We start from the raw sequence: 16,153 nt of genomic DNA, 5'->3' as shown, positions 1-16,153 counted from the left end.
TCTCAAATCCAGCCCATCCCCTTTCACTCCTCTTCTTCCCTCCCCCACCTTCTTTCCCACCCCTTGGCTTTAGGGCACTTGTCAGGATGACAGCCATGAAGATGTCCTTTCCAGATGAGGGATGTCCAGGCTCCAATCGCCCTTCTTCAGAATTGATCTTCCCCCTCACTACCCCTTAAACCCCCAGAGCAAAAGAACAGACAGACAGAATTGTCCTGGGGAGATGCAAGTGATTTAATTACCCAGGATGTAATTTCCGGAGTGTTCCCAGCTCCCTTTTCTCTCCAGATCCCCTGGAGGAATTGGAAGCCTGCATCCTTCTCTGGTGAGGATGTGGTAATGAATATTCCCACTCATTTGTTCCATCTCAGTTCCCAGCACGGGGCAGGCCTTCTCAGTGGATCATGAAAACACAAAGCCCTCCTTTGGCCCATCCCTGCAGCTGACAGGCAGGCTCGGTTGTGTGGCCCCGGGACTTTGTAAGGGATTCAGGTGACCCTGCATCCCCAGCTCAAACCCCCAGCTTTTGTTGCCTGTTACTGCGGTATGAGCCCCCAGCAGCTGGGTCTCCTGCTGATTCCAGAGCAGGGATGCCCAGGGAAGAAGAGCCTTCCTTTGATGACTGTCTGAGACCAGCCCTAGAAGAAAATAGGAGTTTTGTCTCAGGTACTGGGGGAAGAGAGGGGGAGCCCAACTATGTGATCTGAGCCTCAGTTTTTCATCTGCAGAATGGGCATAATGCTGTTAGCACAGTGCCTGACATGTGACTCACTTGATGCTCACAACCCAGTGAGGTCAATATTGTGAGTATTACCCAGAGGAGCAGCTGTGGCTTTGTCAGTGTGAGAAACTCCACCAATAGAGCTACGCTTGAGTAGAAACTGCTGTTGCTTAAGGAATCTGCTGTGATGATTTGCCCACAGTTCCCCTGCTACTAAGTGTTAAGAGGTAGAGTTTGACCTCCTCAGGCCTTCCTGACTCAAAGACTATGGGTATAATTCTCCCCATTTTACCTTTAAGTCAGGAAGTCTTGCCTTTGCCCTATATTGACTGTGTGACCTTGAATGAGTCACTAGCAATAGAGCCATTGTTGATCTGTATTCATAGGGATTTCCCTCCTGGGAGCTCCTGTCCCAATGAAGTTACATGTCTGGGACCCCCCCACCTCCACAATACAAATGAAACTGAGGCCCAGAAAATCAATAGTTAGTCAACAAACAATAATTAAAGTAATGGCGTAAAGAAGTGGATGGAGTGCTGGACTTGAGTCGAAAAGACCTGAGTTCAAATCTAGCTTCAGATTCTTACTTGCTGTGTGTCCCTGGGCAAATCACTTAACCTTTGTGTGCCCCAGTTTACCTATCTGTAAAACATGGGATCATAGTAGCAGCGACCTCCCATTATTTTGAGAATCAAATGAGATAATATTTGCAGTGTTTTGCAAACCTTAATACACCATATAAATGTTAGCTATTTTTTAAAGGGCCTAGGATGTTCCTGGCGCTGTGTCTGACTGTGCCGTGCAAGACGGGAGGAGGGCCAGTTGTGTGCCCTTGAGCAGTTTGCTCCACCTCTGAAGCTCAGTTTCTGCATACTCCAAATGGGCATAATGCCATCAGCATGTTAGCACCGTGCCCAGCACATTATAGATGCATGATAAATGCTTATTTAAATAAGGTTTAAATTGCACTGAGACTTTGGAGTCACTCTGGTTATACAAAACATTTAGTGAGTACAAAAAATTGGCGGGGCCTAGCAAGGCCTCGTGGAGAGGGTGATGCTTGAGCCAGGCTTGGGAGAAAGCAAGGTCCCCAGCTTAGCCCTCTCCCCACCCTTCGCCACCTAGAACAGTGGCTGCCCTAAAGGGGCAGCATCAAGAGATGCCCAGAGCTGTTGGGTTTGCTTTTCTTGTAAACGCCCCCCCTTTTCCCCTCGAATGGAGCCATCTGGAGCAGAAGCAGAGTGTGCCTACAGTTTTCAAGTCCTCCGGGTTGGCAGGTAACCGAGGAACAGCGGGAAAGCGGAAGGCGGTTCCGTTCCGTTCCATTCAGCAGACGGGCATTGATGATGAGGATGATGACAGCTCCTGTTTATGAAGCACTTGCCAGTTTACCGGAGCCCTTGCCCCACAACTACCCAGTCACATAGCTAGTGCAAATATTCCTATACCCATTTCTGAAGACTTTTGGTGAAAGGCAACCCCCTGCTTCCCAAGGCAGCCCACTCCCCTCAGGGGCAGCCCACTCCCCTCAGGGGCAGCTCTCCCTTTTAGGAAGCACCCCGAACTCAGAAAGCAGAAGTGATTGCCTCCCACAGTTAGAGCTGGTGAACTCCTGGTCTGCTTTTTCCAGGATGCCTGTTGGTACCCAGCCCCTTGCTTGGCTAGGGGAGGACATGACAAGCACAAAGAGATAGAAAGAAATTGTCCCCAAGGTCAGAGTTCAGTGACTAGAAGAGACAACATGAGGGATGTTGGTCACAGAGTAGCGTGTATAGACACAGGGTCTGGGATAGGTGGAACCAGACTTGAAGGCTCACTGCTGCCGAGTCCTCCCTCCATCCATGAAGGGTGTACGCATCCTACTCGTACCCCAGGTGGTTTTAGGTTGAATTCTCTGTGTCCGTGTTGTATTCTTTCCCACAGCTGAACGTAAGCCTCCTAAAATCAAGAACAATTTCATATTTGCCTGTGCAGAAAAATAGACACAGCAACAAGGAAGCTTAACCCAGAGCAGAGACAATTTGTGGAGATACAAGAGCCATCTTCAGATATATAAAGGGCTGTCCTGAGCAACAGGGATTGAATCAGTGTACTTGAAGCCCTGGGGGAAAGAGAGGCCGGATACAATCTTGGATAGAAGAGAAACCTTCCTAAAATGGAGAGCTGCCCCTGAGGGGAGTGGGCTGCCTTGGGAAGCAGGGGGTTGCCTTTCACCAGAAGTCTTCAGATAGCGCCTGCGGGGGTGGCACAGCTTAGAGACAATTCTTGTTCAGATAATAGTCCCTGAGGATCCCCCCCCAGTTCCTCAGTCTGAGATTCTGTCACAGTTCAGTTAGATGGAAAGAACGCTGGTTTAGACCTTAGGAGCTCCAGGTTCTTGCTGTTCCAGGAGGACTGTGTCAGCCTCATGCTAAGAAAAAGAGGAGCTCAGAAAACCCTGATAATAGATACACCAAAATATTTGACTTTGAAATGGAACAAAGGGTGAGTTTGGGGGATTTTTATTTGTAACCTCACTTTTTTATCAACTCCTAATTATTATGTGATTCAATATGGAAAGAGCTAGATTACTTGGAATTTTCGTTTGAATGTGTTGAATAGGTAGAGGATTAAGACCTTGAGAAGTGGCCATCTTTGTATTTTATTTCTTTTTTTCTTAACCCCTGCATTTATTTGCTAATGGATGAGGGAGAAGGAAGAAAAATTTCCATTACTGACAATTATATACAATTTGGGGTTCATTTGTGGTCCATTAATTTTTAATTACTAGAAGTCATTCCTGGCTAATCATATAAACAGCAAAAAACAAAAATTGATTTTAACAGTTCCTGCCTGAGTCATAAGCCAGAAGCTATGCCAGCTGCTGACAGGCCCCTCCCATAATCTCCACGAGTCAGGCCCTTTAATTGAACTCTCCATGGGCACGGTTCCTGCTCTCCCAGGTATCCCAGGTCAGAGAGTAGAGATAGCCAGGAATAACATTTTGGCATTGGCAAAATTGTTGGTTTGCTTCTGACACCTTCCTGCCTCTCTCCTATTTGCCTCTCACCACTAGCAGAGCTTTTTCTGTATTCCATTCCTACGTGGTCATGATCTCAATATAGTATAGTGGAAAGAGGGCTGCATTCAGGAGTCAGGGACCTGGGTTCAAATCCTGGCATTCTTCTTGCCTGTGTGACTTTAGGCAAGTTGATTAACTAAAGGTTAGACAGAATTAGATAGATAGGTTAGAATAGATGATCTCCAAGGCTCCTTCTGACTGAACCTCTATAAGCCTGTAATCCTAAACCAATGGACTAATGATGTCCAGTAAGGCCATGGTAGCTGCTAATGCCTTACGGTATTGATGCCCACCCAGTTGGCATTTATATTTTCATAGGGAACATTTAGAGGCTGCAAAGCTTAAAACCCTGACACAATGACTGTCTGATGGTAGAATCTCACCAACTCCAACCACACTGGTGGAGACATGTTTGGTAGCAGGAGGCCTTTCTGGACACCCCTCAGTTCCTGGTGTGTAGGGGACCATCCACTCCACTTGTGAGACTTGTGTGTGGTTGTGGTTTATCTTTCATTCTTGAAGAGGACCTTGACATCAGGAAGATGATGCCATGACTTGCAGGTGAATTGGATTTAAGTGAGGGAGGGCTGTGCAAGGTCACCCGCCTCCCTTTCTCACCCACAGCCTTCTGAGTCCAGTGGCCAGATACAGATCAGGACGATTGGAGATGGCCTCCATGGCCATATCTGTGTGCTGCCAGATGAATGTTCTGAGAAAGTAAGGGGGCATCTCACTGTTGGACCTAGTCTCCGTTGTCTGGTTTTGGTCCCTCACTGGGGCAAGTCAGTTGCATTGAGTGATTTGTTTTTCTAGTCTGATTACTTGGTAATTACTTCCTAAGACAATTCAGTGGACATCAAGGAGAGGGTGACAGTTACTTTCAGAGATATTGTGTTGGTTATTCCTGAATAGTGTGGTGAGTTGAACTGGAGCACCTCAGAGAGTACCTTCCAACTCCAGATTCAGATATATGTCCAGTTTGGGCCAACTACTGGATGGATTGAAAGTTGATTTTTATCTTCAGTCAATCAGGAAATATTTACTGAGCCCCTACTGTGTATGAGACTTTTTGAGGGATACAGAAATAGAGATGGCCCAGTCACCTGTGAGACAGTGAAGCCAAGGAGAGTTAGACCCAGTGAGTTTCCAAGTTAGTTTCTAATCACTTCTTCCCTGACAGGTCACATGAACTTCTTTCACCCTTCCCTACCCCAAATCTGTGACACAGATCTCCCTCACTAAGAGTTGTATGCCTGAGAAAGAGTGTGTGTGTGTATCTTTGTCCTTCGTTGCTGAAGAAGACCATGCCATCAGAGAAATAATGACATGACTTGCACTTGACTTTGTTTTGAGTGAGGGAGGGCTGTGCAGGTCACCAGCCTCACTTCTCCTTCAGAGCCATCTGAATCCAGTGACCAGATAATTCATCAGGATGACTGGAGATGACCCAGGATGAGGCAGTTGGGGTTAAGTGACTTGCCCAAGGTCACACAGCTAGTAAGTGTCAAGTGTCTAAGGTGAGATTTGAACTCAGGTCCTCCTGACTCCTGCACTGGTGCTCTATACCTTGTGGAGGTAGAAATAGCAAGATACAACAACTGATTGTATTTATAGGTAGGGTATGTGGAGTGAGAAGCTGAAAATAATGCCAAGATTTTGAGCTGTAAGGATGGTACCTTCAGCAGCAACAGGGAAATGTAGACATAGGGTAGGCTTGAGGGGAAAAATCGAATTTGAGATGTTCAATAGGCCATTTGTGATGCAGGACTGAACCCAGATGGAGAGAGTGGGCTTGGATACACAGATCTGGGAGTCATCTACAAGGAGATCATGAGTAAATCCCAGTTTCAAACCCTTGGCCCTCTGACTGGAACTAGGACCCCTTCCACTGTACCACACTGCTATCCATAATGGTAGGGATAGATGGAGAGTGCATTTGAGGAGGAATGTGAGTTAGTGATTAGTCAGAATATAGCCTGGCTCCTTTTCATCTTCCAGATTAATCAGCCATCAAGGGCATTCTGTGTGCCTGGCCCTCAGCTATAAATGAGAAGAGATATGCCCAGGGGCAAGGCCTCCTTGCCCTATGAAAAGTGGTCCACATGCTACCCCCCCAGCTCCAGAGTGAGTCTTTGTGACCTCACCTCCACCCCCAATAGTGCTTGACATGCCCAATATAAAAGATGTGCCCTAGTCTCATCTTCATTGTCTACCTTCCATCCTCCCCCATCCCTGAATCATTACATCCAACTGACTCTAAGTCGAACCTTCCACGTAGGCCATGTAGGTGGCTGCCTACATGGTAGAATTTCAGGGACATAGGCGAGGCTTTCATGCCCTCAGATACCTCTCATCAGTCATTTATACTTGAATGTAAATGAAGGCAGATTTTTTTTGTTCAGGAGGCCTTGCCATTAGAGCAAAAAGAAAAAAGGGGGATGGGAACGGAGAAGTGTAGGAGGCTGGTGAAGACAAATGTTTCATTAGAAATTTTTCAGAGGGCCTGCCCTGGGTCTCTATGTTATTCATCTCCCATTCAAAGCCCTCTGGCATCTACCCATAGCAAATAAACTCAGAGTATCCTCCACCTCCCCCCTCCCCACACTGAGCCAAATAATAGATTGTAGGGCCCTGCTTATGAAATGTCATCTCCTTTGGTTGCCTGGCTTTACTTAGCTCTTAGGGATGCAGATTTCATGTAGATAGACATAGCTTTAAAAAGGAATTGGAAAGCTTTTTTTTTTTTTTGGTCCAGTCCCCTCATTTTGCAATTGATAAAACTGAAGCCAGAGAGGCTGGGTCGTGTAGATAGTAAGTGACAGTTGGAATTTGAACCCAGGTTCTCTGACACCAGATCTAGCATGCATCATACTGCCCCATACTTCTCTTTTCCAAAGAGAATCAGGATTGGGAAGGGACTCCACTGTCCTCTCTGTTGATGAAAGCAATGACCCTGCCCTCTTAGCTAGACCCTAGCACTTGGCTTTGCTGAAAACAGGATTGGGAAGCCTTTGTCTTATCTAAATCTCTTACCTCTCAGTCAGTGACCTCAGCTTCGTATCTAGGTGGGCCTAAAGCAGACCACAGCATAGATTCTTACCCAGGGGTCTAGAAATAGAAGGTTGTGGGCAGAGATTTAGTCAGTTGGCTCTTCTTGGTCACATAAAGACTTATTCAAGTGCCGCTGTCTTGGTCAGACTCTTAGTGCTTACTGCGTATTTTTCTTTTTTTGTGTTTTATATTTGTGAGTCCTGGTTCCTGTGATGGAGTGGAAGGTACCTCCTATGCAAAGGTGGGAGGGAGGAGAAATGGGAGGTAGGTCGTGAGCTTTCTGAGAAGTAGTGAGCTTCCCTTCCTACGGTGCCCAGTCCACAAGTCTTTCCACAGGACCTTCTCCCAGGGCAGGTGAGGGTGGCTATGAACAGCCTCCCCAAACTGGCAGGCCCTCTGATCAGGAGGGGAGGAGACAAGAGAAGACTTTTTTTTTGTAACTCTGAGATAGTGGTAGAAACATCTTTTGCTGGAGTTATGCCTGATCCCTGCCTGGTGAATGATTCCCACTCTCCCTAACTTCCTCTCTCAGTTTGAGGTAAGAAGTTGCTAACTGCACAGGATACCCTCCAGAGCAAAGAGAATTTGGAACAGGATAAGAACTGTCTTGTGGTTTCACTGATGTAGGGAATTTTACCCATAGATAAGGAAAATCTCTCTACCAGTGCAGGTTGGCATTTTCTTTGCAATGTAGGGTCTTAGTTGCATAGAATTCTGAGCTGACTTTGCACCGTCTAAGCTTGAACGTAGGTTCCCCTGCCTCAAAGGCCAACTCCCTATCCACTGTACCATAGTGCCTATTTAAGAGCCAAAGGTCTTAGGTTTAAACACCAGCTCTTCTGCTCACTACCTGTGTGTCATCTTGGGGAAGTTATTTAACCTCATTGGGGTCTCATCTGTCCAAGATAAAGTTGAGCTAGATGATTGCTAGGGTCTCCTCTGGCTCTTAAGTGCTGTAACAGGACCAAGAAGCAGCCCCTGTCTGTACTGACTCCTTTAGTTAGTTGACTTGGATTCCTAAGGAAAAGCTGAGCGTTTCACAGAAGGCTGTGGAAGGGGCAGACTGTGGCCCAAACACGGATGCAACTTTAAAGCCTGCAGACAGGGTAGAGAGGTTTGCAGATCCTGTCCTTGCCTCATCCCAGAATGTTCTGGGGAATTTATCAGCCAATCAGTAGACATTTACTACTTTGTCATGGGGTTGGGGGCAGTTGGAGCCTTTCCAATGTAGCCTATGCTCTGGCCCCCTGCTACAAGCTGCACATGATAAGAGAGGTTACCTGGTCGGTCCTTTGATCCCCATGACAGGAAGAAAAGCCTGCGTCCCAGCAGAGGCCAGATTAAAAAGAAGAGAGCTTTTCTACTGGTTGCCTTATCTAGTCTGCTTAGGGGAATAGCTTTTCCTGGCTTAGTTGCCAGTCCTCTTTGACAGGGAACAAGCATTTATACAGATGGGCATCTAGGTGACACAGTGTATAGAGTGTTGAACCTCCAGTCAAGAAGACAACACTACCTGAGTTCAAATCCAGCCTCAGACATTCCCTAGCTGTGCAACCCTGGGCAAGTCACTTAGGCCTGTCTGCCTCAGCTCCTTGTCTATAAAATGAGCTAGAGAAGGAATTGTAAACCACTCCATTATCTTCGCCAAGAAAACCTCAAAGAGGGTCATGAAGAGTCAGACGTGACTGAAAAATGACTAAATGACAAGCATTAATATAGAACCCACTATGTGCCAGGCCCTGTGCTAAATGCTTTTTAAGAACATCTTGTTTAATCCTCACAGCTCTGAGGTAGGTGCTGTTATTATACCCATGTTACACTTGAAACAGAGACAGAGGTTCTGTGACTTGCCCAGGATCACAAAAGCTAGGAAGGGTCTAAGGTCAGATTTGAACTTAGGTCTTCCTGACTCCTGGCCTAGGCCTCTATCCATTATATTATCAGCTGCCTTGAACACAGCCTTTCTCATTAGAAGGGGCCAAGGGACTGATAACCGGGAGTCTCTGATCAGGCGTGTCCTTTAGCAGGAGTGTAGAACATTTGTGCCCCCAAAAGGTGCTAAACCCCGTAGGAAGTGCTCTGACCCACTACACACCCTCCCACCTTAAACACTGTCTGTGGCCTGACCACAGGAGGACTTTCCAAGGAGAAATCCACACAGCTCCTTCCCCTCGAGGAGCTCAGTTTAGTTGATGAGGAAAGATCTGCTTCTGTGAAGCAGTAGGAGCAGAAGGGTTCCGAGTTATGTCCCATTATTATGTGCTGAATTGAGTGGGGCAGGCTGGATGCTCTAAGGAGACAGGTTAAGGAGCGTGAGCTGGTGGAACTGAGAAAGGTGGCGTTTAAACCAAACTCTGTAGGATGTGGTTGGTCAGAAAGTCTCTTCCATGGGGTCACAAATCCCCTGTTTTCCCACCAGGACCTCCTAACCCAGACCTCTCCTACCCTCCTCTGTCCCAAAGCAGGAGGCTTTTACCAGTCCTGAGTCTCCTGCAGATCCCATTTTCCATCTGGAGAGGGTGTTACAGAATTTCAGGAATGTGCCTTGAGCTCAGAAGAAAAAATTCCCAAAATAACTTTTATAAATAACCAAGAGAGTAGGGGACACAAGGAAGGCAGCAGCTCTCAGCCCTGCCCACCACCAGCCCCAATGGACAATGGATCGGCCTCTTCTCCAGTAGCAGACCTGTGAAGGCAGGTGAATTTTATCTTCAGAATTCCCCCACCCACCCACCCCACCCTAGACCCAGTGCACCTATCCTGCCCACACTGGACCCCTTTAAGGAGAGGAAAGCATCTAACAGAACTCACTGGGAAGGGGCAGATATTAGATGGGTTTTCATTTCCCCCCATACAGGGCTCATTGCATTTAAAAAATGAGCCTGGAGAGGCCAGGAATGGAACTGAAATTTAGTGAAATTGACAGGCAGATGAAGGAGGGGTTTGGGGTCAAGGGGATTAAACAAGAGCCCCTTTAGAGAAAGATGCCATGAAAGCAGCACTGCCACCTCTGCCTTTCACTGCATCTCAGACCTGCCTTCTCATTCTCTAGTTCCCAGGAGGAAAGACCTAGCTCTGTGTCTGTGATAGCTCTTGACACCCCAGTGGCCACCTCAGTGATGACAGCAGCCTTCCTTTCCAGCCAAGTACTCCACAGAAGCAGTGGTCAGAGTCCTTGAGGTCCAATCTTAATGACCTGCAAGTCCTGGCAAAAGCATTTAATAAGTACCTATTTCATCTGGGCACTAAAAACCCCAAAGCAAGCTTGTCCTGCCCTCAAGGAGTCTACATCCTGCCAAGGGAGACAGTGCAGACATGGACAAAACATATCCCAGGGATTGTGAAGGAGGAAGGCTCTCACAGCTGGAGGAGCCAGGAAAGGCTTCATGTAGGTGGCCTCAGGGAGGGTGTTCCAGGCATGGGGGACAGTCAGGAAACAGACCCAAGATGCTGGAGTGCTGTGTGTATAAGCGATGGTCAGAAAGTCAGTTGGACTGGATCACTGAGTGAACAGGCCTGGAAATGGAGGTTGGGGCCAAATTGTGAAGGGTTTCAATGACCCAAAAGAGGACTTGATGGTTGGTGCTGATGGCAGAAAGGTGCCATACTGAGTAGGAAAATGACCCAGTCAGCCCCATACTTCATAATAGTCACTTGGGCAGCTGTATGGGGGATGGGTGGGAAAGGGAAGAGGAGGTTTCTGCAGTAATCTAAACAGATGATGAAGGCCTGTACCAAAGTGGTGGTTATGTCAGTAGAGAGAACGAATCAGATGCAAGAGGAGATGTAAAGGGAGTAACAACAAGGTTTGGCAACTGATGAGTTTATGGGATGAGGGAGAGCGGGGAATTGAGGATGAGCCCAAAGTTGCACTTTTGAGTGACTAGAAGGACAGTAGTTGGCCCTCCAGGAGTTCAGAAAAGGGTTGGTTTGGGGAAGCATCTGGTTTGAAATGTTCGGTAGGCAGCTGGAACAGTAGGCATCTGCAACTCAGGGGGTAGATATCTGCATAGAGATGCTAAATCCCCAGGAGCTGAGGAGATCCCCAAGTGAGAGATTTTAGAGAAGAGGGGGCCAGGATAGAGTACAGGGAAACACCTACCATTATACTGAGATGAAAGGTGAACCTGCCAAAGAGACTGAGAAAGGGAGGAGGAGAGCCAGGTCCAGGCCCAACCCTCCTCTGAGACTTCAGCCTCCTCACCCACCCTGCCCTCATTTTAAAGATCTCAGAGTGAAATAGTTTGCTTGAGGTCCCACAGGAAATAGAGAGGTGACATTGCCTGATGATGAGAAGGCTGGATGGATCTAGATCCAGACTCTGCCTCTAACACTTATTAACTGTGGCCATGGCCAAGTCACGCAACCTCTGTAAAAGTGGGATAACACCAGTAATGTCCCACCTCCATAGCATTGTTGTGAGGATCAAAAAAGAAAATCCCGAAGGTGTGCTGGCCTGTGGGAATGTCAGCCATGGTTTGAAGCATGGAGGACAGAATCCATTTCAGGCCGCCTTTAGTGAGCCATCTCCCCTACCCAGCCTGAGCTAGGTTCTCTGAGGGATCCCAGCAGAACGGGGCTATGGATCCTGCCCTAGAGAAGTTAGAAAGATAAATTATGAAGAACAGTGTACAGGGACCATAATCCTAAATGACAAAAAACTGTGTAATTAAGAACAAAAAGTTTGGTTGCTGGTCTAAGTGCCACAGGAGATGAATGAATGAAAAAAGCATTTATTCAGTGCTTACAGGTTGAGGGAAAGCTCAGGGAACACCTTTGGAGCTAGAGCAGTCAGTAATCACGGGGGCTTTCTGGAGTGGGGAGGGCTGGGGTTGAACCTTGAAGGATGTAACTACATAGTAGACATCCATGGAGAAGAGGGAAGGATGGGGACAAAGACAGTGTTTCTTTCTGTACCCTCCTCCACCTTGTCCACCCTGGCCTCTCCTCCCCATTCTGTTCTCCTTTGTTCCCACATTCCATGGTCATATAGCTAGCTACTTAGCTTAATAATCAAAACGAGAAACAAAATCTCTTCTCTCCGAATGTAATGTTCCTTCCACTAAATCACCACAGACTGTGTCTAGACTTCTACTCTCACCTGCATGGAGGAGTATAGTTAACAAGGTAGGAGGAAGGGGGCTATGCCTGCTGTAAAAAAAATTCAACAGAAGAATGCTGGCCGGCCAGGCCAGCACAATTCAGATCAGTGCTGGATTCAGTTGGATTAATGGATTTACATTAAACATTCTTCTCTTCAGCTAAAGACTGTCTCTCTGACCCAACCCAAGCCCATCCTGAATTCCAGCCAAGCTTGGGGTAGGAAAGAGAGTGGACGAGGAAAGGACTGAGGCGAAGGTGTCAGCCCCTACAGGGGAGGGGAATGCAAGGAAACGGATGTCTTCCCAGCAGCCTGGCCCATCTGTCAGGTGGTGGTGTTTCTGAGGTTGCTCCAAAAACACTAACCTCAGCTGGTGTCAGGAGCAGGTGGCCCCAGATCCAGTTACAAGCTCTCAGTTCCCTCAGGAGCCTCAGCTTGACCCCAGCAGCAGTATCTCTTTACAGCTGTGAGGTCAGTGTCTTACGGGGAGGGGGCAGTGAGGATGACCTAATCCAGCCCTAGCCCCCTAGGGGAGGTTGAGTGAGTCCTTACTCAGTAAAGGCTTGCTGAACTCTTGATTCAGGGAAACTCACTTAATCACCAGGTCACCTGAGACTTCAGTGAGTCATGGAGACAAGATGGAACCTTGAGAAAAGGATGTTAATAAGCATTTTTTAGCTCAGCCTTCCTGTCACAGTGTGCACAAAACCTTGAGGGGATTGCTTGCCCTGGACATTCTGAATCGGGCTCTGGGCACAGCTTTCTATGGTGTTCTAACTCATACACCTCTTTCCAGTTTGTTCAGTCAAAATGAGACTACCCACCCAGGACTGACAGGAGGATTTTTATACAGATTTTGAAATGTACATTCAGGAGCCTTTCCAAGGACTGCCAAGAGCTCCATCCTCTCTGCTAATTGGCTCCTAAGATCTCAGAAGGCTTTATGAAATTATACTTGTGTATCTCCCTGACAGGTCTCTATAGCAACAGAGGAGCCAAAACTCCAGCTTTGGGAAATGGGGAGGGTGGGGGTTGGGAAAGAAGGGGGTGAAATGTTCCAGCTAAAAATGTACATTGCCCATCAGTGGGTGGCTACCAGAAGAGTTTTCTCTCTGGGTGAATTGAAGGCAGCTTCCTTCCAGTGACTTACATGCATGCATGGATGGCATGCTTTATAACATTTGCAGATGATACAAAGCTGTGAGGGATTGCTAATACATTAGCTGACAGTGGCAGGCTCCAGAAAGATCTTGAGAAGCTAGAGTCTTTGTTCAAATCTGAAAAGAGGAAATTTAGTAGGGATAAATGTGAAGTCTTAAACTTGGATTCAAAAAGTCAACCTCCCAGCTGAGAGGTGGGGGGGTGGGAGGATCTTAGCTAGGCAGCAGACTTCTGAGAAAGGTCTAGGAGTTTAGTGGACCACAAGCCCAATATGGGTCAACAGTGTGACTAGCCAGAAGAAGCTAATTCCATCTTAGGCAGCTTTGACAGATACTATGTATGTGCAGGACTGGTCAGGTATTGCTCTCCATGTGCTTTGCCCTGGTTTGAACCTGTCTGCAATCTTCTGCTTTGGGAGGTTATTGATAGACAGGAAAAGGATCCAGAGGGGTGTGAGTGAGAGGTGGGGGGGGGGGGAGATGAAGAACCTTGAGAGGATGCCACATGAGGATTGGGTGAAGAACAGAAGCTATTTCAACTTGAGGGCAAGGCATGAAAGCCATTGTCAGCATGGGATGATGGAGAAAGTGCTGGCCTGGGGATCAGGAAAACCAAGGGTCAAATCCAGCCTTGGACACTCACTATAGCTCTGTGACTTTGACCTTGGGGACCGAGAAGTAGGAATGCTATTTGTAGTTCCCATCTTACAAGATCATGTATTTCTACATGGACAAACCTAAAATGTTGGTGATTGATGATGATGATGTTGGGTGCATGTGGTCTTCTTGGCCCCAGAGTGGGCAGAACGAGGAGCAGCAGGTGGGAGGGACCAACTTGGGCTTGATGGAAGGAACATTTATATGAAAATTAGAGCTAACAAGAGCCAAATGAGCTGGCCCAGGAGGGGTTGGGCTCCCCCTCCTTGGAGGTCATCAGGCAAAAATGACCACATATTGAGTATGTAAGGGATCCAAGAAGGGATTCTGGTTCCGGTCCTTTCTGTTTCTGTCCAGGAAGTCAACACAATCAAACGCAGAATTTAGGATGATCTCTAAGGTCTTTTCCGGTTTATGAGTCATAGATCTTCCTATATCAGGGACACAAACCTGACCTGAACCTCCAGATGAAGTCAGGATATCTTAGCCTTTCTGTGTGTCATGGACCACTTTGGCAAGAGTCTAGGAAAACCTTCTTAGAATCATGTTTTGTTTTGGAGTTTTTTTGGAGGGAGGAAGGCAAGGCAATTGGGATGAAGTGACTTGCCCAAGGTCACACAACTAGTAAGTATTGAAGGAAGGGCTCCCCTCATCCATGGTTCCCACCAGTGTGTGCCCCCCACCCCCACAGCGCTGAATGGAGCCTTGAAAGAAGATAAGGATTTTGAAAGGTGAAACAGCAGGAAGAATGTATTCGAGGTGTGAGGGAGGACTGCTTATGCAAAGACAAGGAGGCTGGAGGAAGAGCAGCGGGCTCTACAAATAGCTTGTGTTGTAGTTGGCTGTGTGCTAGGCCAGCTGCAGGGCCCTGTCCAGAGACCAGGAGCTCTTCCCGCAGTCCTGGGGTCCCTGCATGCCTCTGCACCTGCATCAGGCCCACTCGCTTGCCTCACAGTGTCGTGTGTTTGCTTTGCAGGGTCTCATGCTCAGCAGACTGGGTCGGCAGGACCTGGCCCAGAAGGTGCTGAGAGATGCCATCCAGATCCAAAGCACCAGTCATGAGGCGTGGAAGAGCTTGGGTGAAGTCCTCCAGGCCCAGGGCAACAATGAAGCCGCTGTGGAGTGCTTCCTCACTGCCTTGGACCTGGAGGCCAGCAGTCCCGTGGTGCCCTTCACCGTCATCCCCCGGGAGCTCTGATTCTACCCAAGCACCGACGGGCTGCCCCATGAGATCAGTGCCCAGCTGCAGGCAGGCAAGAATATAGCCTTAGGGAACATCACTCTCCCTGTCTCCCGTGTCTGCTGTGTCTGCTGGTGCTGCCTGGAGAGCTAAGCTGCAAATATTTGCATCCAAAGCAAATTCCTTGCACCTTTGGACTCCAAGGAAAAAGATTAGATTTAGCCTGACATTTGTAGGAGAGAAAAGCTGAAGCCACGATGTCTATGTGACTGGGGGAGATGGAAAGGGGTGTCTATATTCGTGTGTATGCACACGTGTGCACTGGGAGTGTATGTCTGTGTATTTGGTGGGTGTGTGCTGGAAGTGCATGTGCATTCTGCGTGTCTGTACTAAGTGTGTGTAAAAGTCCTTGGCACCATCTTCCTCCTTCCTCTCCCACCCACAGGAATCCATCCCAAACAGCCACGGTACGTTGATTTCCAACTCGGTAGCAAAAGCATTTTTTTAGTTCCAAAGCTTAGCTTTCTTCCTTTTCTAAAGTGGGAGAAGACCAAAGATATATATCCCAGAAGACCTTTGTGGTTGAAAGGGAAGGCGATTTTTTTCTATTTTTCCTGCCTTTGAAAGCCTGGTAGGAGAGATCTCTGCCATGGTTCCTGATGCTGCTGAAGGGTCTGGCTCCATCAGACCTTAGGAGATGCTAGTATTCTTCATTCTTGGCCCCTCACTTGCCCCAACCTGCTGCTCTAGAAGTCAGGAATGGGAAAAGAAGATATTAGGAGGAGTATTCTGACCTTTCAGTCCCCACAGGTGTGTGTAAGTTGGACTGTCTTGGAGGCCATGAGCATCAGAAGTATTCTCTTTTCTAAATGCTGGGTTTAAGTCATTTTGTACTGTTTTCCCCCATGTTTGTCTTGGGGTCCAAGAGGTGTTTACACTCTCTCCTTCTGCCATGAGTGGAGGCCAAGGTAGATGATTTTTTTCCCCTAATACTTTGTAATGAAACTGGGCTCTCAGGTCTTTCCCAGGGCTAGATCTCTGCCATGTTGCCTCTAAAATGAGTCTGCCCCTCTGATTAAAAATTGGGAAGAGAATTAGAAATTGGAGCCCTTTGGGACTTGGAATTACTCAGGAGACTTCCTCCTTCTGTCTCATTAAGATTACAGTAGATGAGGTGGACAGTGTCCATTCCTCCTCCCTCTTGTTCCCCAGAGATGTTCTT

The 16,153-nt window shown here is 47.6% G+C and overlaps 1 protein-coding gene across 4 annotated transcripts in view; it reads left to right on the top strand.

The window, feature by feature from the left end:
* TTC7A (tetratricopeptide repeat domain 7A) overlaps positions 1–16,153 on the top strand; it is a 201,173-nt gene that overhangs the window by 183,167 nt on the left and 1,853 nt on the right. For 2 of the 4 annotated variants that reach the window (XM_072635674.1, XM_072635671.1), the window contains exon 20: positions 14,728–15,031. The exons of 1 other annotated variant lie outside the window; for it this stretch is intronic. In XM_072635674.1, coding sequence (XP_072491775.1) covers positions 14,728–14,949 — 222 coding nt within the window. In that variant the 3' untranslated portion in view covers positions 14,950–15,031. Of the gene's footprint in view, positions 1–1,483; positions 1,529–14,727; positions 15,032–16,153 lie in introns of those variants that run through there. One more of the 4 variants, XM_072635673.1, reaches the window with a different exon arrangement.

The sequence above is a fragment of the Notamacropus eugenii genome, chromosome 1 (assembly GCF_028372415.1).
Source record: "Notamacropus eugenii isolate mMacEug1 chromosome 1, mMacEug1.pri_v2, whole genome shotgun sequence".
NCBI classification, from domain to species: Eukaryota; Metazoa; Chordata; class Mammalia; order Diprotodontia; family Macropodidae; genus Notamacropus; species Notamacropus eugenii.
The sequence above is the reverse complement of the archived record's forward strand: the minus strand, read 5'-3'. Positions and strand labels throughout refer to the sequence as shown.